Raw genomic sequence first — 20378 nt, 5'->3', positions numbered from 1 at the left:
GGGCATGTCAGTGCTTCCTGCCCCCGGCTTCCCACATGCCTTCCAGATCAAGTTATGAAAGTGAATTGGAGAGCCTTGCACATGTTAGCACCGGATCATATGGCTATGGAAAATAATGTGTGCGGCTAACAGAGCAGGAGGCCAAGGATGACAGCCCTGTCGTCTGTCCCAGGATACCACCATTCACATATTTGCTTGTGAGCTTTATCTTCACACATCCTCTGTTCCTCTCAGTAGTCTCCTAAAGAGCACAAATGCATAGACAGGTAGCTTGGGATTTATCTTTGCTGCAGGATCCAGCCTAATGCCTTACATATGAAAGATTCTCAGACTTTAAGAATCAGTTAATAATATAAGTATATACATACATATGTGTCAACTGTTGCACATTACCTTTAGGTATAGTGTCGGGGCCAGAGTACAACAAAAACCTACCTGGGGCCTCAGGACTGTTGTCCACAGAGTAATTAAGGATTAACAATTCAGCAATGGCAATTGTAACACCATAAAAGAATCTCTCGGGTGGCCACATGCTGAGGCATTTGATTGTCAAATTATAAACTGTAAGCACCGTGGGTGGTTGTGGTGGTTGTAGCAGCATCAAACAACAAAATGAGCTGTAATCAACCACAGTGTCAAGATGAAAAATCTTACCCATGTTTCATGGAGTGTTTGGGGTGTAGTTGTGCTTCTTTCTATGGGTGTAATTTTTTTACTCACATCCACAGTAGGGCAAAGGAATATACAGAATGGAAGATAAAGTGCTGCTTGCTGGTGTGGGAGTGAGTGTGGCCATAGAACAAAGGAGTGAATTGGAGAGCATCACATGGAAACTTGCTCCCATGATTCCAGGGAGTCTATTGCCCTAACCATAAAAATAAGAAACGTAATTTCCCATTGCCTGTTATACTTCACAAATCTCAAAGTCAAGTGCATTTGGGGAGTTCCATGACTTTGTCCCAGCCTTGTCCATGTTAGTGACTCACCACTTGACACCACATACACATCTGCTTCTTGGTGCCTGTGCAGGACGAAGCAGCCTTGCCAGCAAGAGTGCCAACAGGCTCTTCACCTGTGGTTTCTTTCCCCAACGGCTCTGGCAGTTGGTCACCTGGTCACACCACAGTGCGTCTTTGTCTCTCTCTACTCCTTCCTGATCTGGGATGATGTTGGGAGGGTAGACCTTGGCATCATAGCCCTGATTCCAGTCTTTCCAACTTGGGATCTCAAATAAGTTGCTTTCTTCTCTTGTCTACCCATAAAGTGTTCAATGGTTGGAGAAATGGAATGATGCGATGGCATGGGGCGATTACTTCATGGAAGTCAGTGTCAGTCAGCACTGTTACTATTCCCAATTGGCTAGTGATTGTGTGCCACTGTCCAGTGGGTCATATTCATGGAACTATTTTAGAATCCAGAAGTGGCAGGTCTGGGGGACCTGGGTGGTTTAGTTAGTGAAGCATCTGACTCTTGGTTTCAACTCAGGTTGTGATCTCAGGGTCATGAGATCAAGCCCCTCATTGGGCTCAGAGCTCAGCATAGAATCTACTTTAGATTCTCTCTCTCCCTTCTTCACCTCTGTCTCTAAAATAAATAACATCTGTGCTCGCTCCGGCAGCACGTATACTAAAATAAATAACATCTTTTTTAAAAAAAAAAAAGTGGCAGGTCTGAATCTGTAGCATGCTAGATATAACTTTCTATCCTTCAAGCAGTGAAGACAAAAAGTATTAAAATCAGAAAAAAAATTACATATCTTTTCCCCTTTCTATTTTCTGTTGGTTTTACAGTCTACTATTTTTCTGAAGTCCAGCATGATAACTGCAAGGAGGAAGTCCTTATATTTACAAATTCTGTTATACGTTATGCCCACTCAAAATAATAGAGAGATGAAAAGCTTACAATCCCCCTAATCAGTCCATAGGTCCCTTGAATGGCAGATTCTTCAGAAATCCACCTCTCCTGGGGCATACAGAAGCCCTCACAGCTTCTGGGCTGACAGTTTTGGAAGTGAAGTAAAGCACTTCACTTTTAAAGTGTACCAGAGTGAGGATGCCAGATCTTAAGTCTGACAGTGCTGTCGTGGGTACTCTCCCAATGCAGTCATAACCAGTCGCATTGTATATAGAGTTTTATATCCATTTACATTGTTAGCACCTTAAATCATTTCTTCCCACATGAGCTAGTATACCTTTCTAAAAGCAAAAACAGAAGCTGGCCAGGCTGAAAAAGCTGACATGGTGTGGCTCAGAGCAACAGAGAGGGAAGCAGCCACTCCAACCCCAGTAGCATGTCTTGGGATGTCACCAAGGACGTAGGTGGTGCAGACACCTGGAGCAAGCAGACTGCCCTCACTCGAGGGCTCAGGTTTTACCTCAGTGCAGATATGAAAAGCTCTGGAATCGTTGGTTCCTAATGCTAGCTTATCACATCATCTCAAATACTGGGGGAAATGGCACTAATAAAGAGCTGAGAAACAAAACAAATAAATGAGTTTTCTTTTTTTTTTTTTTTTTTAAGATTTTATTTATTTATTTGAGCAGGGGGACAGGGACAGGGAAAAAGAATCTTAAGCAGACTCAGCACCAAGCATGGAGCCCAATGCAGGTCTCTTTCTCAACCCCGAGACCATGATCCCAGCCCAAATCAAGAGCCCCTGGCTCAACCAACTGAGCCACCCAGATGCCCCAGAAATGAATTTTCTGATGGGATGAATGAGAGGAGAGTAATTTTTGAAAGGGGTTAACATACAGAACACAGGCAGAGAATTTGAAGACTGGAACTTCAGAAACCACTTATATACCTCAGCCTTCAGTGGTCTATCTGAAGAGTTATCTCCAGAGCTTTCACAGTATTAGGAAATGCAAAGTATAAGCTCAGAGGTAATACTTTAGGGCAGCTTGAAATGTCCTGGGAAGTGAAACTTGCAAGTTTAACCATTTGAAATACCAGAACTATTTGTTTCAGATAGATTGATTGATTGATTGATTGATTGATTGATTGATTTGAGAGAGAGCATATGCGTGAGTGTGTGCACATGAGTAGAAGAAGGGGCAGAGGGAGAGAATATCCAAGCAGGCTCCATCCCACCAGCCATGAGATCGGAACTTGAGCTGAGACAAAAAATGGGACACTTAATTATCTCAGCTACCCAGGTGCGCTGAAGTACCAAAACTTTTAAATGTTAACCATTTTTATGAAAATTTCTATGAAATCTCATTAACTTTTTCTTGATGACTCTGGGTTTTTTTTTTTTCTTTTTATATATATATATTTTTTTTTTTTTTTCTTGGCTCAACTCAGGTTTCTTTTTCTTTAAAAAAAAATTTTTTTTCTTGATGGCTCAGGATTTTTTCTTTTTAATTGTTTTTTGTTGTTTGTTTTTTGTTTTTTCATTGAGAAATATCAGATAGCCTGCTCTGTTCTTGATTAGCGTCTTATCCCAGGTGATTTGGGACTTTAGGATGTTATCACAAGTTGCCACCAAGGAGAAATCCCTACTATATTAACTGATGTGAGTACTGTATGTACTTACATATATGTATATATGTATTTTTTTCTTCTGTGAAGAGAGTGAATACTAATATAGGTCCACAGTCCCTTGTTTAAACCCTTGAATCCTGCTAAGTGTCTAAATTGAGATATTTTTACATTTTAGCAAGGTACATAAGCATGTCCAGTATACACCCTGAACGCCCCCAGGGGTACTTGTTCAACACATGATTATTTCTGCCCCCACACATATGAATGCTTACACTAAATGGGATAAAGACTAGACATAAATAGCCCAGTGTCAGGTTAGGCCAGGTTTTGCTGCCAAACAAGTTTCAACATCATATAAAGACCTTGATTTTCAAAGGTTTTAACATTTTAGAATTGTAGAGAAGAAATTCTAAACCCATAGGTAACACTGAAGATTTACCATGTGCCAAGTACTGTGCTAAATTCTTTATGTATTATCTCAATAAATCCTCCCGGTAGGTAGATACTTCTGTTACTCCTGTTTACCAATGGGGAAAACCAATGCACAGGGGAGTTAAGTAACTTACCCATGGTCGCACAGCTAATTAGTAGAGCTAGGATATAAAGCAGAGTTAACATTCACCAAACACTTGTTACATATTCGCATTACTCTAAGCACTCCCTCATTTGATCTGCAACCATTCCATTAAGATAGTCACTGCTGTTATTCTCCATTTAACAGGTAAGAGGCAACAGGGAGATTATATAACATGTTCAATCTGATGGTGTGGTTTCAGAGCATGTGTGCTCAGCTAGTACCACATTCTATGAGTTTATAGCAATGAAACAACTGGCTTCTAGGTTCAACAAGATGAGTTACCACACCGAAGGCTAGTGGGTTTCCTCACACGTCAGCAGCATCATTATACTCCTTAAACCATGATATTTTCACTGCAGGTTTTACCATTTCTTTATATGGAATCAGTTACTACATTTGCCTCCACATCTGCTGGCAACTACCCCTCTATCTCATTGCCCTGCCTTACTTATTACAAGTATAAATGAGCACTTACTCTCATGACCTAAAGCATGTCCTAGCACATTCAGGAGAAGTCACTCGCAAAGCCTCCCCCTTCCTTCTCCCTTTCCTTCCTCCTCCCTCCCCTCCTCCCTCCCCCCCACCCCAGGTAGGCAAATGCTGCCCTTGACTCTGCACCCAGAGTAGACTCTTAGGCACAGCCAACATTAAAAATCACATCTCTGGGGATCCCTGGGTGGTTCAGCGGTTTGGCGCCTGTCTTTGGCCCAGGGCGCGATCCTGGAGTCCCAGGATCGAGTCCTGCGTCAGGCTCCCGGCGTGGAGCCTGCTTCTCCCTCCTCCTGTGTCTCTGCCTCTCTCTCTCTGTCTGTCTATCATGAATAAATAAATAAATAAATCTTTAAAAAAAAAACACATCTCTGATGTTAAAAAGAGATGTAAAGGACAGTTTCCTTGTGGCTTGATTCTAGAAAGTCCTCTCACTCTCTGAACATCTCTTTTGGTGGCCTGTGGAGTCAGTGGCTCACACCCACCGCTAGAAGCTAGCAACCATCCCCTCCAGCAGGGTCCCCACTCTCAGCAGGAACCCCTGTGTCTCTAGCAGAAGAGCTTCATTCATCTCTGACGAGCATATGGGGGTAAAGATGATCTTACGTGGAAGATAGCAAAATAGAGCAGAATTCATCAGGAGTTACCAAAGGGTTTGTTTTGACTATTGTCCCATCGGGCCATCCTCACCTTTCCTCATTTGTCTGATCCAGAGAAGAACTGACCAGGTTTACCAGCACTGAGCTGGCCCCCTCCAAGGAAAGTAGCTAGCCCAGGGTTCTTCTGGAGCTGGCTGTACGCAGCCTCCGACAGCCAGGACACATGTGTGGTCCATTTCCTCATACTCTGTACTCTGGTCCTGCTCGTGAACTAAGCACTGGGCCACAGGTGGCAGAGGGGGGGCACTCTCAGCTTCTTACACTCTGCACTGAGGGGCATTCTTCTCCTGCAGACCAGCTGAATGGTGCTCTTTAGTGACATCGGTGTGACGGTGTGACGTACTCCTCTGAATCTTTGCTGAGTTTGCAGGGGTTCGAGTTTCTTCACCAAAGTGGTGCCTGAAGTCCTGAGAGCCTCTAACACCACTGATGTCCCCGCAGGTGGCCCTGCCTTAGGACTGACTGCTGACATAGCAGAATGCTGGTTCCTGTGCCTTTTCCAGGAGCTCAGCGAAGCCCCACAGGGCTCCAGGCAGCTACATGGCGTTGTACCCCTGGTACTTCAGGTCTGGATTTTCTGTACTCTTTGTCACTGCCTTTTTTCTTCGCTCCTCATCTCATTCACTGTGGCTTCAAAACTCTAGCCGCAAAGAAAAATAAAACAAAATCTCTGGTGTTGCTTCCACCTCTAAGTATTCCCACTGGCCCTACTACACTCCACTCACCTTTCTCTCTACATTCCTTTTTCTCCTTGTTCTAGTTCTTTGCCTTGTCAACTCTCCTGGCCTGAGCATTAAGCATACACTGCATATGGAGTGCCTACACCACCTTCGATTCTCAGATATTTTCTCCATTCGTGTAGGCTCAAGAGCTGCTTATTGGCTGCAGGAGACATTTTCTTTTATTTTTTCTCCACCTTTATCTTCTAGATTCAGTGCCATTCTAGTTGCTTGATCTGCTCTGACCTACCTCCCTATAATAAGTGGCACTAGGCTTATGTCTGCTCATGTTTCACTTATCGAGTACTAGATTATAAAATCAATCCAGTGGGGTGCTGGTGGGTTGATTTGGAAGTATTGTGTGGGATTCTCTTTTTTATCAAAGTTTGATCTGAAGATAGAGATTATAGAATCCTACATTCATTTTTGCTTAATGCCAGCCACTCTGAATAACATGATTTTGGGGACCAGCATCCTCCTAAAATAGCCCATCATGGGACAGACAGTTCTCACCTGCATGGGGTTTTCTTACCCAAAACAAAAACTTTAGTGTAATTGAAAAAGAAAATAAATATATGCTTAGGTATATACCTAAGCGTTAGTTATATCCTGTCTCTTGGGTGAACTTGAATACCCAGCTGATTTAATATACAGTGCGCAGAAACTGACCCAGAGGGTGCACCTGGGTGGAATGCTCCCCAACCGAACACAGACTAGAGTCCTGAGACGGAAGTGTAAGAGAGTCTTTTAAAGGAAAAATGTGTTGGGATGCCTGGGTGTGACTGCGGTTAAAGCATCTGCCTTCAGCTCGGGGCATGATCCTGGAGTCCCACATCGGGCTCCCTGCATGGAGCCTGCTTCTCCCTCTGCCTATGTCTCTGTCTCTCTCTCTCTCTCTCTCTTTAAAAAAAATAAAGGGAAAATGTGATTATTGCATTTTTATGGATTCTTTGGATAATGTTTATTTCTAGAGGAGAGCATTTAGCTCCAGTAGTCAAGATATAGCAAAATAATTTTTTTTTTCCTTAGAGAGGGACTCAACTTTTTACTCTCTGGTAAGTAAAAACAAGCCATGATCAGTTTGGCTCAAAGTGCAGATGATAGCCAAACCAAGCATTTATTATTCAAGCAGAAAACATAAGCAATTCCCGTCTTCCAGGTTCTAGCCAATACCTGCACATGTACAGCAAGCAGTAGAAGAGTTAGTCCAAAAAGGAAGGGAGTGAAGTATTCAGAGAGGCCCAGTCTGCAGTCTGCAATTCCAAGTGTTTTGCTTTTTTCCCCCCGTGTACTCAGAGTTTACACTAGGTGGCATGCAAGGAAAGCCGAACACATTTGGAAACTTGATTCTGTGCACACCCAATTCTTCTGGCACAAACCCTGGCCAGTGGGTGCAGCTTCAGAGCCAGCGATCTCGTTTGAGATTGTTCTTTTTCTCCTCCCCAGGATGAAGTGTCCTCTCGCTGGCACAAATAAAAGATTCCTAATTAACACAATTAAGAACACGCTGCCCTCCCATAAAGAGCAAGACCCTGAGCAAAAGGAGGGCAGCAAGGAAGCCACGAAAAGCCAGGGCCAGAAAGAAGAAAAGCGGAAGAAGCACAGAGGTCACCCCTACAAGCACAGCTTCCAGGCCCGGGCCCCCGAGGGCCACTCTCCACACCGGAAGCCCAGCAGCCGGGACAAGTCGGGGAAGCGCTCCAACAGGCGATGAGGAGGACGGGCAGGAGCCACCTGCACTGATCCGTCTGGGACAGGGGGTGTGCCCACGAGGATTTGAGGACAGGCCTGCAGCCAGAGAGCAGACACCTAGGAGTGACTTTTACAGTCGGTCCTTAGTTGCTATGACAAGGAAATGAGTGCAAAGGGACTTGCTCTGCAGGTGTCCAGGCAAGTTCCAGCTTTTCTGGCAGTGGCCTCCCATAGCGTGTCATGTTTTCATTCTCTGTTGTTTGGAAGTTGGTTTCAAAATAAATCTAAAACTTAAGTTTTCAGAGGTTGTAACGACTAATTCCAGTTTTTTCGACGTGTTAACGACTGTGGTCCTCAGATTTTCTCAGAAAATGAAACACTTGTAAATCCTCTATGTTATCTTTTTGGAAGATGAATTTAAAATTCAGAAGTCATCTGGCCAGTAACCACAGTCAGGAAAAGATGTAGCCCTTCAAGGGCTAGAAATTTACCATGAAACTCTTTGATAGGTTTGTTTTCCTCTAAGGGAGCCATGTAGAAAATTCTCAAGATGGCTTTGAATTCAGTGTTCCATATCAATAACCAGAGGCTAAATAATTGGCTCTGTTGTTTCCTTGTGCATTCTCAAACTCATTCCTGACATAGAACAACTTTCTATATTTAATTTTTTGGGAATATATAAGTTTTAAGTGGTGCTTTTAAAAGAACCCTCAAAAGTTAAAACTAACATAATTACTTTAGTGCTATGTCTTATTTAGCTGCAGACCTATAATACCACTCTTAGTATAGTTGTTTCAGAAATCTTAATTTTAAATTAAAGTGTGTTTACAAGACCGTTTTCTGGTTTTTTTTTTTTCAATATCGATGTATCTCCATTTTAATGTATAATTACAAACCTTTCAAACCAGTATTCTTCCTTTCATACTCAGGAAAATGTCACCAAGTACCCTCTTCCCTGGTCCACAAAAGGAAGAAGAATCTCTCTCTGTCCCCCCCCACCACCACCCCCAGTTTTCCAAAGCATCTAAGCTTATGCCTGGCTGCTCCCAAATAATCACTCGCCACAGCCTGCTCCCTGCTTCCTGGCAGCCAAGAAAAGCCCTTTCTTAATGTTTAGAAAGGAGCACATCCGAAAAGTTAGCTTCGGGGTGTTTATAGAGAAACCGTAATAGACCAAGCACTGGCTTTGACCATCAGGCCGCTGGCCACACCCTTGGTCTGCTCTGAGCTAAAAGCTCAGGAGTGAAGACCAGGCATTCTCACTAGACCCACCTGTCTCCCGAAGACCCCAGGGCCCCTGTGACTTCATAACGACATAGCAAGACACTTCGCTTTCAGACGTACAAAAGGAATAGTTTGGCTCATATGACTTTATCCAAATCCATTTATGCATTAGCTTACACTGTTTGTGCTAAATTGGGAACATTTTGTATTTAAATACTAGAAATAGAGTCCTGAGTTTTTGAAAATTCTTGTTATAATTAAGTAAAATAAAGTTGGATTGTATCAATTGTCTATGTTCTTTGTGTTTAGAGCAAACTGCCAAATTTGTTATTCTTTAAAAGAAAATTACTTTTTTTTTTAAGATTTTTATTTATTTATTCATGAGAGACACAGAGAGATGCAGAGACACAGGTAGAGGGAGAAGCAGGCTCCATGCAGGGAGCCCAGTGTGGGACTCCAGGACCACGACCTGGGCCGAAGGCAGTGCCCAACTGCTGTGACACCCAAGTGTCCCAAAAGAAAATTATTATAATGAGCACATTCTGTTACTTGCAGGAAGTCTCTGTACCTCCTTACACTTAACCTTTCTTATTTAATTGTGTTAAAGGACGAAGTAGTGTTCTACAGAATCACTCTCTCCTTAAAAAGGAATTGTTCCTGGGAAGCCTGGGTGGCTCAGAGGTTGAGCTCAAGTCTGCCTTCGGCTCAGGACATGATCCTAGGATCCAGGATCAAGTCCCACATCGGGCTCCCTGCATGGAGGCTGCTTCTCTCTCTGCCTGTGTCTCTCCCTTTCTCCTGTGTGTCTCTCATGAATAAATAAATATTTAAAAACTAAAAAAAAAAAAAAAAAAAAGGAATTTTTCCATTCCTAAAAACTTGATTTAGAATCTTTAAAATTTTGATCAAGAGCAGGAGTGTTTTCCTGTATATAAATGTCAAGAGCAGATTATCCATTTTGTAAGTCAATCAGAGAAGGACGAACATTATATGGTCTCATTCATTTGGAGAATATAAAAAATAGTGAAAGGGAATAAAGGGGAAAGGAGAAAAAATGAGTGGGAAATATCAGAAAGGGAGACAGAACATGAGAGACTCCTAACTCGGGGAAACGAACAAGGGGTGGTGGAAAGGGAGGGGGGTGGGGGTGACTGGGTGACAGGCACTGAGGGGGGCACTTGATGGGATGAGCACTGGGTATTATGCTATGTGTTGGCAAATTGAACTCCAATTAAAAAAAATATATGTAAAAACAAAACAACAAAAAAAAGATTATCCATTTTGATTCTCCATCTATACAGTACATGTTGGAGGAGGTGATTAGTACTGAGATCTCACATGCACCTGCCACCTGCTTCTGCACTTAGGGAGCAGGCCCCTCCAAGAGCTTCCTCAGTCTCCTCCTCCTGGCTGCTCTCCAATATAAATGTCTGTGGAGCTCCCACAGCCCAGCAAGGTGTTGGAGAAGTTGAAAGGGAGCCCACCTCTGCAGTTGGCGGGCTCCGGGGCTCCCTTCCTGTGGCTCCTCTGGATGCATCTTCCCCATCCAGGAACCAAACTCTTTGGACTGAGTCCCTAATTTAGCCAGTAGAGATGGAGTTACCAATGCTCAGCCCTCAGTTTTAGGAACTGCTCTTCAGGCTTCCTTTAGAAAGCTCTAAGACTTGAGCACAAGTGTGACTCAGCAGAACTCATTTTCCTGGGGCAGCCCAGGGGGCTCAGAGGTTTAGCGCCATCTTTGGCCCAGGGTGTGATCCTGGAGACCCGGGATCAAGTCCCACGTCCGGCTCCCTGCATGGAGCCTGCTTCTCCCTCTGCCTGTGTCTCTGCCTCTCTCTCTCTCTCTCTCTCTCTCTCTCTCTCTGTCTCTCATGAATAAATAAATAAAATCTTTAAAAGAAAAAACTCATTTTCCATTTTACCTCTTTTCAGAAAGCATAGTCTCTGAGAAATGTAAGCCAAAAGCAATGGCCTCCACCCGCAGCCAGTGACCTTTTAGTGTTATGTTAGTCTTCACAAATGGCCCACAGGTCATGGGGAAGGGACCGAGCAGCTGGTTTTACTTAGAGTAGGCTGAGCACTGAAGGACACTTCCTCAAATCTAATTCTGGAAGGTGGCTGTGGAGCTTTGAATTTGCCTGTTTTTTCTTCCCACCCCCCACCTCCCAGGGCGGGGTTGGGGTGGGGGGATAGGGGTGGAAGAGGTGGTACAGGTCTGCCTCAAATTTACTGGTACTATTAATCATTCCTTCATGGATTATGTGACTCAGCATGGCACTCACATTTTTTATATTTACATAATCCCTATCCCTCTTAGAGGTTATGCCATTGTCTTTGAATCATGAAGAGTATCTGGCCCACAATCAGTGCTTGCTTAATAAACATTATGTGAGGTGAATTCCTGATGAAGTGAAGCCTCACACTCCCTTAAGGAGTGTTAAACTTGTAAGTATTCTCACCGGGAGGGATGAGTTGGCTATACTAAAACTGTGTGGACAATAACACTTACGATGTATCATCAATGGGCCAAACATGTTAGGCCTTTTTTCCTCAGCTTTATTGAGATACAGTTAACATATAACACTGTGTTAGTTTAAGATGTAAAATGTGGTGATTTGATGTAAGTATATATTGTGAAATGATTACAGTAAGGTTAACACATTATCTCAGTTACCATTTTTGTGAGTAGCAAGAATATTTAAGATAGGCCTTCACCTATGTCCATATAGTCATCTCAACCCTATGAAGAAGATAGTATTATGCCCATTATATAAATAAGGAAACAGGACTCGGTAAACAGTTTGCCCAAGGTCACAGCGATGGGAAGTGGCAGGAATGCTGTCTGAAGCTGTCTGAATCTACAAACCTATATTCTTTCCAGAACTTTGTGCCAACCTGGATCTAAACTCAACTCCCTCAAAACACAGGACCGGAGGGCACCTGGGTTGGCTCAGGGGTTGAGCGTCTGCCTTTGGCTCAGGTCATCATCGCAGGGTCCTGGGATCAAGTCCCGCATCAGGCTCCCCGCAGGGAGCCTGCTTCTCCCTCTGCCTATGTTGCTGCCTCTCTATGTGTCTCTCATGAGGAGGAGGAGGAGGAGGAGGAGGAGAAAGAAGGAGAAAGAAGGAGGAGAAGGAGAAAACACACAGGACCAGGATATCTTAGTGTATAATGAGCCAAGGATTTCCAAGTTAAGAGGCTAAAGAACTTGTGTAACTAATGCATTTTATTGGTTACCGTGTACTTCTGGAGACCTGACTAGGCAAGCCCCACCCAAGGAACAGGGCCAGGAGCAGTGTTTCCCCTGGGCCAGCTTAGCCATCCAAATCCAGGAGGAAAGCTCTTAACAGTTCTCTGGTTAAATGGCAGCTGCTGGAATATCTAAGGGAATTTAAACTCCCACGTGAAGCAAAGATTTTCATATTCAGCCTCTGCTTTCTTCCATCCACAAGAATAGAAGGTTTTGGAGTTAAGAAATCCTAGCATCAGGACCTCTCTGGTACATTAAATAACATCATCCTGTGACCCACAGAGAGCATGCTGCCCCCACCTCGACCCCCTTCGAAAGGTGGGTCAACAGGTGCTGGGATAAGCCCTTCCCTCATCCAATGCACAATAGTGAGAAGCCAGGCGACGAACATCCTCAGGTTTGAAAAGACTGCTAAGAAGTGTGCACTCATACCCACGCGAACACATAAAGAAGTAAGTAAATTAGTTAATCCACATTAAACTGCCAATACAACATAGTAAGCAGAATTCAGAGGAATTTTATAAATAAATAATTTCGACCTGTGTTACCAGGCTATAAATCTCAGTAGAAGGCCCTGGGCATTATCACGAAATGAACAACAATAAACAGATTTGGGAGCATCATTAATAGTTGAGCTATTCTCCCATCTATCTAGCCCTGTAACTTGCACCTTTACTCTTCCTGACTTATGAAAACTCCCTATGTGCAACATGAACTCCAAATATAACATCCTGATGAAATACCTGAGAGACATTTATCTCCACCAGGTAGGTGTATAGCGCACCCTCCATGGTTGTCCACCATCCTTCCTAACTGGTTCTTTCTCATTAATTCCTCAGGTTTAGTTCCTTCAAGACAAGCTAGTATATACTGCCCAGTTACAAGCCTCCATTTACTCCAAGTTACAGACCTGTCAGTCTGATAAATAGTCTTTCAAAGCTCAGTGCCGATTTACAAACAAAAAAAACTGCAAAACTGTTTTTTAATCCCATCTCCTACGTGAAGAACAAGCCATCCACTCACTCACTCACTTGTTCCATAAGAGAGCTAAGCAAATGTGACAGGTACCATGCTGGGCCCAGATTGGAACAATCGAACTCCTGGCCTCAGAATCTTTTAAGCCATGTTCATGTCTGCCAAATTTAAAGGTAGAGAGTATCTGGCCAGCAGGATGTTTACTTCTCAAATATTTTTTGGCCCTGCCTGCAGTATTACAATTTTCCATATTTGGGAAGCAATTGGTGGTTGGTCATCAGCACAAAAACAGCACAGGTGCTTTCATTTTCAATTAAAAAAAACAGTCAAAATTTTCATTTTGATGAGTTCTAGAAATATGTATATATGTACCTATGTATGTATGTACATATGTATCTATGTATCACACACTCTTAAAAATAGTTGGGTGAATCCCAAAAATAAACACAAGGCAATATATAATATATAATATATAACTAGATCATGTAAAACTATTAGAAACACACTAGGAACAAGACAAAAAATTTACAAATAGATGATATGTTCACAGAAAATACAAACATGAAAAATGTTCAATTTACTAGCAAAGAAAAAAATGCAAATTAAAATGATTTTTTTTAATTGCTGGATTTGGGGGTGTTTTTTGGAAGGGAATTCTGCTAACCAGAGTATGGTGATACACATACTCTTGGAAAACAATTAGCAAGTGGGTAAAATGGCTCAGTATTTCCAGAAATCATTGAAATGTTCTCTGTTAAAAACAAAGACATCGTGCTTCTAAAAGTTACATAGTGAGGTTTTGCATTCAATTTAGTATATATTCTTATCTAGTTATTGCTTGGCTTTTTGTTCTTGCCCTGGTTTGAATAATGCTGCTTTAGAACCATATTAACAAGCAGAGCAATAATATCAATGTAAAAATGTAATTACATCACAAACTTATTTTCTTGCTTGTTAATTATGTTCATTTTCCCATTCATTATAAGGTTGGGATGTTCTTTTGCAGGATGCTATATCTGCTCTGAATTAGCAAACAATAAATTACTCTTTCTCTCCTAAAGCCAGAACACAACAGGTCTGGAAACGAGGAGGAAGGAGTGACGAACCTCAAAATCAAGATTAATAATTCACTCTTAGAGACATGTGTTCCCTATCCCTAAATCTCTGAGTCTGTTTCAGATCCAGTGGAGAAAGAGTACTACCAGGGTCATGATAGTGATTGCGCTGAATTGGAAGTTAAGACTGTCCCATGCAATTTCCGCCTCTTCTTAGATGGAACTGCTGAACTGGGAGTTTGATCATCAATATTAAAAGCAAATTAGCACCATATCTTGGGAACTCGAGGAAGTTTAAGAGGGATCCTGGTACATCTGTGAGTGATCGTGCTTAGCCTATAAAGGTTAGTGGAGGACTACTAAAGCTTTAAATAGCCATGGGCACATGGGCTAGGGTCATGCCTAGTACGTACAGTGCCTGTGCATGAATAAGAGCAAAGTATCTTGGATGTCTGTGATGGTGTATTGGTGAGCTGAGGGCCAGCTGGATTTTGCCTCCATTCACAAACCCTCCACTAGGAGCCCCTGTGTGTGTTATGTCACTTAGAGTTGTAAGCAGCAGTCCTGCCAAAGACTCTGACGCCCCATGAACAAAGTTTTAGGTTATCCCACTAGACAAAGAGCCCTGACAGCTACAGTGCTGGCTAAAAGCAACCCGATCATGGAAGGAGCAGTAGAGGAAAGAGGTCAGGAATACCTCTATATTGGCAGGACCAGAGGAAGAAACAAAGACTATTCCTTTTTATGATTTCAATGAGTTTTGTCTCTTTCTTCTTCCTTTCCCTTCCTATTGTATATAGTGTCTTGGTTGGGGGTTGGATTTATCCCTGAGTCTGCAGAAGTATGGAACACTAAGACAGAGCTGGAGGTAAAGTGAAATGGGCTGGAGATCCTGGGGCCCGCTGGCCCCATGACATCACTTCCAGAAGCAATGATTGGGTGTGACACTGCTGGTACTTCTACCGGTAAAGAAGTGAGTGGGTCGCTTTGTAGGGCAGTTACACTGGGAGAGATTGGGATATTTCTGGAACTGTGTGTGTGTGTCCTCCCAACCCAGGGGAGGACTGAAATGATTTCCTCTGCTCAGTACTTTTTTGCAGTCTTGGCTTTGTGACAGATTCTGCCCCAGCCATGGGGGTGAGTACATGAGCAAGGCTGGGTCGGTCAGACAAACTGCTTCAACCATGAAGTCAAAAGTATTGCTACAAGGGTGCAGTGGGGCAGCAGGAATCCTTATGGCCAGCAGAGAGAGCTTGTCATGGGGCCAGAAAGTTGGGGGGAGGAATGAGGCATGTAATTGAAGGAGAGTGGCAGGAGGCAGGAGTAGGCACATGGGAAGTCTAAGCCACTAACAATCTTACCTAAGGCTTCAGGATCTGCTTGAGCCTGACCTCATATTAATACTGCAGTTGAGGGGCACCTGGATGGCTCAGTGGTTGAGCGTCTGCCTTCGGCTCAGATCATGATCCCAGGATCCTGGGATCGAGCCCTGCATCGGGCTCCTTGCTCAGCAGGGAGCCTGCTTCTCCCTCTTTCTCCCCGCTCTGGAAACTGAAGTGCTGCTTCACAGGTCCAAATGTGTGATTTTTGGATGACATCCAGTTCATAAGGGGCAGTTCAGGTCATATGGTCACTTAGTGTTCTAGGTATTTAGTGTCTACCCAGACCCAGTTGCAATCTGGAAGCCTTTTCCCAATAGAAGATTAGCTATTTGCCTGGGACAGTGTGGCTCCCCTCTTAAACACTATGATCTGAACTGTAATTCTTCCAAACGGGTTTCCCCCAGGCTTCACAGAGCATCTCCATCTGCTGCAGACACACTGAGTATCTATCAATGGATCTGCTAGATCACAGGGCCCAAGGATAACAGCCGCCTTGCAGCCTAAACTAGCTAGAAAGCATCTCTTTGCCCTTGGCACCACAAAGACTTTCTAGCTTTACAGATTTCTCAGTGAATGAGTAGAGAAGCACATTCACATATAGTCGAGTAGGACACTACATAATATATTGTCCAAGCCTAGGCACTTTTAAATGAAAGGAGTCCTATTTAAAATTGTATCAGGACAGCAGGCATAAACTTGGATTGTTCCAGACAAATAAGTCACTCTAGATATGTATATTGCCTCCATGATTCAAAGAAGCTTACCAAGCATTTTGACTTTTCTTTAGTGGTAGGGGGTGCAAACTATTATGTCAATGGCCTGTGTCCCCATTTTAGTCATAATCTGCCTATTCTCTTCTTGGCTCCAGCCTTTCCCCTGCAGGAAGATAAATGCAGTGTTCATGTACGAAGGGTAAAGGGGGTTACCTAGTGGCATCTATGAGTGAGTGAAGACTAACATTAAATCTTGAAGAACTGCATGGGGATGCAGGACAAATAACCTCATCCTTTAACTACTTGTATGAACTTGAAAATCACTTGGCTAATATTAATTGCAAGATATGTATGTCTTTCTCTTGCCTACAGTTGAAGTTCATTGCTGCCTGGTAAGAAGATCCTGCTTTTTCCACTTGCCTCATCTAATTCCCAGAGATTTCTCTCACACTGAGAATGGGCAATTACAGTGTGGGAAAGGTATTATTATAGCCAGTGAATGTAGATGTATAAGGGTATGGACTGATATATCTGCAGGGAGAAAAATGATGAAGGAAAAAATTATGTCAGATATTCTAAAAGCTAAAGACTTTGAAAGAATATTGTCATTCCCTTTCTTTGCAAGAACACATTTCATCTGATTTGTTATCATTCTCTCTGTTTTCAAAAACACACAATCAAATACTTTCCAAACTTATACTGTAAGTTTATATAAGTGTGAGTTGGTTTGCCTTTAGAAAAGTGGGATAGGGATCTTGCGTCTTACTCATGTGTAAAAAAAGGCTATGAAATGAGTATATTAAGAATGAATTAATATATTAAGAACTGAAGTGAACTTCTGCTTTGGGCAAGATGGAATAATAGGGAATTTACCATACACATGAAACAATTTTTTAAAAGCCCCAAATACATGAAAGAATGAGAACAGTTTTTAATACATTGGACAGCAGGCATCAAAGGACAGTGATCTCTGAGTGAGAGAAAGCAAATGAGGTGAGACCTATGATTGCCTCTGCATGGAAAAAGTTACTATGCTGCAGAGCAGGGAGTCGGGGATGAGGCAGAACCTAAAGATTCCCCTGAGTTGAGGTGACAGATAGGGAAGCTGGGGAAAACAAGGCAGCTGTAGTGAACTGTAGTACACAGTGGAAAGCACTAAAGCAGAAGGAGCTAGACAAAAAAATAAGTCTGGAGATCAGCAAAGGGCCACTCTCAAATACTCAACTGAATATTGATCAGTTCATGTGTCTAAGGAAACTTCCTGAGGCCAGGAAAAGAACCTCATGAAACGGTTAAAGGGAACAATCCTCAGAGCTCATAGAGTCAGAAATAGTACCTGTTTTGACTAGCCATAGTGGAAAGCCTAACAATTCACAGGATATCAGATAGAGAGTATTCAAAAGGATTTTGCCTCATTGCTGGAGCAAAATTAGCCCTAGACCAAATAGTGCTCTGAATCCACCAAAGCTTAAAGGCAAGACTCAAAAGGATCAAATTGTTTCCAAGCAAATTAATAGCATTCCAGGACAAAGTTCAAGAACAATTATAGGAATACAAAGATAAATAGTACCACCAGGCAAAATTCCCAATGTCTGTCACCTAATAAAAAACTAAGACAGGCAAAGAAGCAGAAAAACACAAGCCATCGTAAGGAGAAAAATAAATCAATAGAAGATGACCTAGAGATGTCAAAGATGATAGAATTAGTAGTTAAGGACAATAAATATGTTCAGGACACTATAAGAAAGATTGAATGTTAAGTAGAGACACAGAAGATATAGAAAGACCCAACTCAAATAGAGATAGAACTAGTATCTTTTTTTTTTTAAGATTTTATTTATTTATTCATGAGGGACACAGAAAGAGAGAGAGAGAGAGAGAGAGAGGCAGAGACACGGGCAGAGGGAGAAGCAGGCTCCATGCTGGGAGCCTGACGTGGGACTCCATCCGGGGTCTCCAGGAACTCACCCTGGGCTGAAGGCGGCGCTAAACCGCTGAGCCATCCAGGCTGCCCTAGAACTAGTTTCTAAGATGAAAAATGCATTGGATGAGATTAATGGCAGATTAGACATAAAAGAAAAGATTAATGAACTTTAAGATGTAACAATAGAAACTATTTGAAATAAACTACAAAGAGGGGTACCTGGGTGGTGCAGTGGGTTAAGTATTGGACTCTTTAAAAAAAAAAGATGTATTTATTTTTATTTTAGAGAGAGAAGGTGGAGAGGAGAAGCAGAGTGAGATAGAGAAACTGAAGCAGACTCCACACAGAGAATGGGGGGACTCAATCGCAGGACCCTGAGATCATGACCTGAGCAGAAACAAGAATTAAGCACTTAACCAACTGTGCCACCCAGGCACCCCAGGCATCTGACTCTTGATTCTGGTTCAGGGCATGATCTCAGGGTTGTGGGATCAAGCCCCAAATCAGGCTCTGCACTCAGCAGGAGTCTACTTGTCCCCCTGCTTGTGTGTGCACATGCTCTCTTTCTTTTTTTTTTTTTTTTTTTAATTTTTTTTTTTTTTTTTTTTTTTTATGATAGTCACAGAGAGAGAGAGAGAGAGGCAGATACACAGGCAGAGGGAGAAGCAGGCTCCATGCACCGGGAGCCCGATGTGGGATTCGATCCCGGGTCTCCAGGATCGCGCCCTGGGCCAAAGGCAGGCGCCAAACCGCTGCGCCACCCAGGGATCCCACATGCTCTCTTTCTGTCTCATAAATACATACATACATACATACATACATACATACATACATAAGATCTTTTTTTTTTTAAAGGAAAGAAATTACAAAGAGAAAAATGACTGAAAAGGGAACATAGCTCTGAGACAAACTCAAGTGACCAAATACACTTGTAATTAGAATCCTAAAAGATGGTGAGGGGTAGAGAAACATACATGAAGAAATACTGTCCACAAAATGTCCAAATATAATGAAAACTGTAAACACATGGACACAAAAAACTCAACATATTCCAAGCATTTTTTTAAAAGGAAGAAAACCGGGCAGCCCGGATGGCTCAGCGATTTAGTGCCACCGTCAGCCCAGGGCCTGATCCTAGAGACCCAGATCGAGTCCCACGTCTGGCTCCCTGTGTGGAGCCTGCTTCTCCCTCTGTCCATGTCTCTGCCACCGCCCCCCCCGTCTCTCATGAATAAATAAATAAAATCTTTAAAATAAATAAATAAATAAATAAATAAATAAATGGAAGAAAACCACACCAAAGCACATTAAAATGAAATTGCTTTAAACCAGTGATGAACACATGATGTCAGAAGCAGCCTTCCCACCCACACCAAAAGACACAACACATTCAGAAAAGTAATTATAATGTCCAAAGCAGATCTCAGGGAGAAACGAAGCTAGAAGGCAGTGAAGCATCTTTAAAATACAGAAAGAAAAAAACAATTGTCAACCTAGAATTCTTTACCCAGTTAAAGTATCTTTCAAAACTGAAAATTCCTTGTCAATCCCCTCATCCTCACTCTGTCAGGGAACCACCAGTCGTGCCCTTCTTTGCACACTGGGTCTTCCAGGAGAGAGTTTCAGGACCATGGAATCAGAGGCCCCTGCTGCAGCTGACACCTCCTCGAGTCCCTTGTGAGCACATGTAAGAGAAAAAAATGAAGCAGGGTCAGGATGAGGCACTATGGTTTTGATTTTTTTACACATTTTTGGCACTTTTTTATTACAAAAGTTATACACTGCTTATTTTTTAGGAGAGTGCACAAAAAGAAAAGAAAGTTATACTCTCCCCTTACTCTTACTTTTTTTTAAAAAAGATTTTATTTATTCATTCACGAGAGACAGAGAGAGAGAGAGAGAGAGGCAGAGACACAGGCAGAGGGAGAGGGAGAAGCACGCTCTTTGCAGGAGCCCAATGTGGGACTCCATCCCGGACCCCAAGATCATGCCCTGAGCCAAAGGCAGATGCTCTACCACTGAGCCACCCAGGCATCCATCTTTTTTTAAAAAGTCCTCAGAAATAGTTTAAGGGCATAATAGCAAATAAACATTTTTTTTTTAATCAACAAAATTTGTAAAGACCAGTGAGTCCCTGTAGTTTCTGAACCAAGACCACACTCTCCTTCCTCCCTTGGAGCTCAGAAAAACAGAAACTCCACTTCAGACTGATGCAGAAGACAAAAACACAGGGCTG

General features: G+C 42.6%; 1 protein-coding gene across 2 annotated transcripts in view; it reads left to right on the top strand.

The window, feature by feature from the left end:
* Positions 1-9129, top strand: part of POLR1D (RNA polymerase I and III subunit D) — a 45996-nt gene extending 36867 nt beyond the window's left edge. Inside the window, exon 4 of one of the 2 annotated variants that reach the window (XM_038573399.1) lies at positions 7374-9129. In XM_038573399.1, coding sequence (XP_038429327.1) covers positions 7374-7641 — 268 coding nt within the window. In that variant the 3' untranslated portion in view covers positions 7642-9129. The remainder of the gene's footprint in view (positions 1-7373) is intronic. The other variant, XM_038573400.1, reaches the window with a different exon arrangement.
* The last annotated feature ends 11249 nt before the right edge of the window (positions 9130-20378 follow it).

The sequence above is a fragment of the Canis lupus genome, chromosome 25 (genome assembly GCF_011100685.1).
Source record: "Canis lupus familiaris isolate Mischka breed German Shepherd chromosome 25, alternate assembly UU_Cfam_GSD_1.0, whole genome shotgun sequence".
Taxonomy (NCBI): domain Eukaryota; kingdom Metazoa; phylum Chordata; class Mammalia; order Carnivora; family Canidae; genus Canis; species Canis lupus.
Note: the sequence above shows the minus strand (reverse complement) of the source record. Positions and strands in the feature narration are given on the sequence as shown.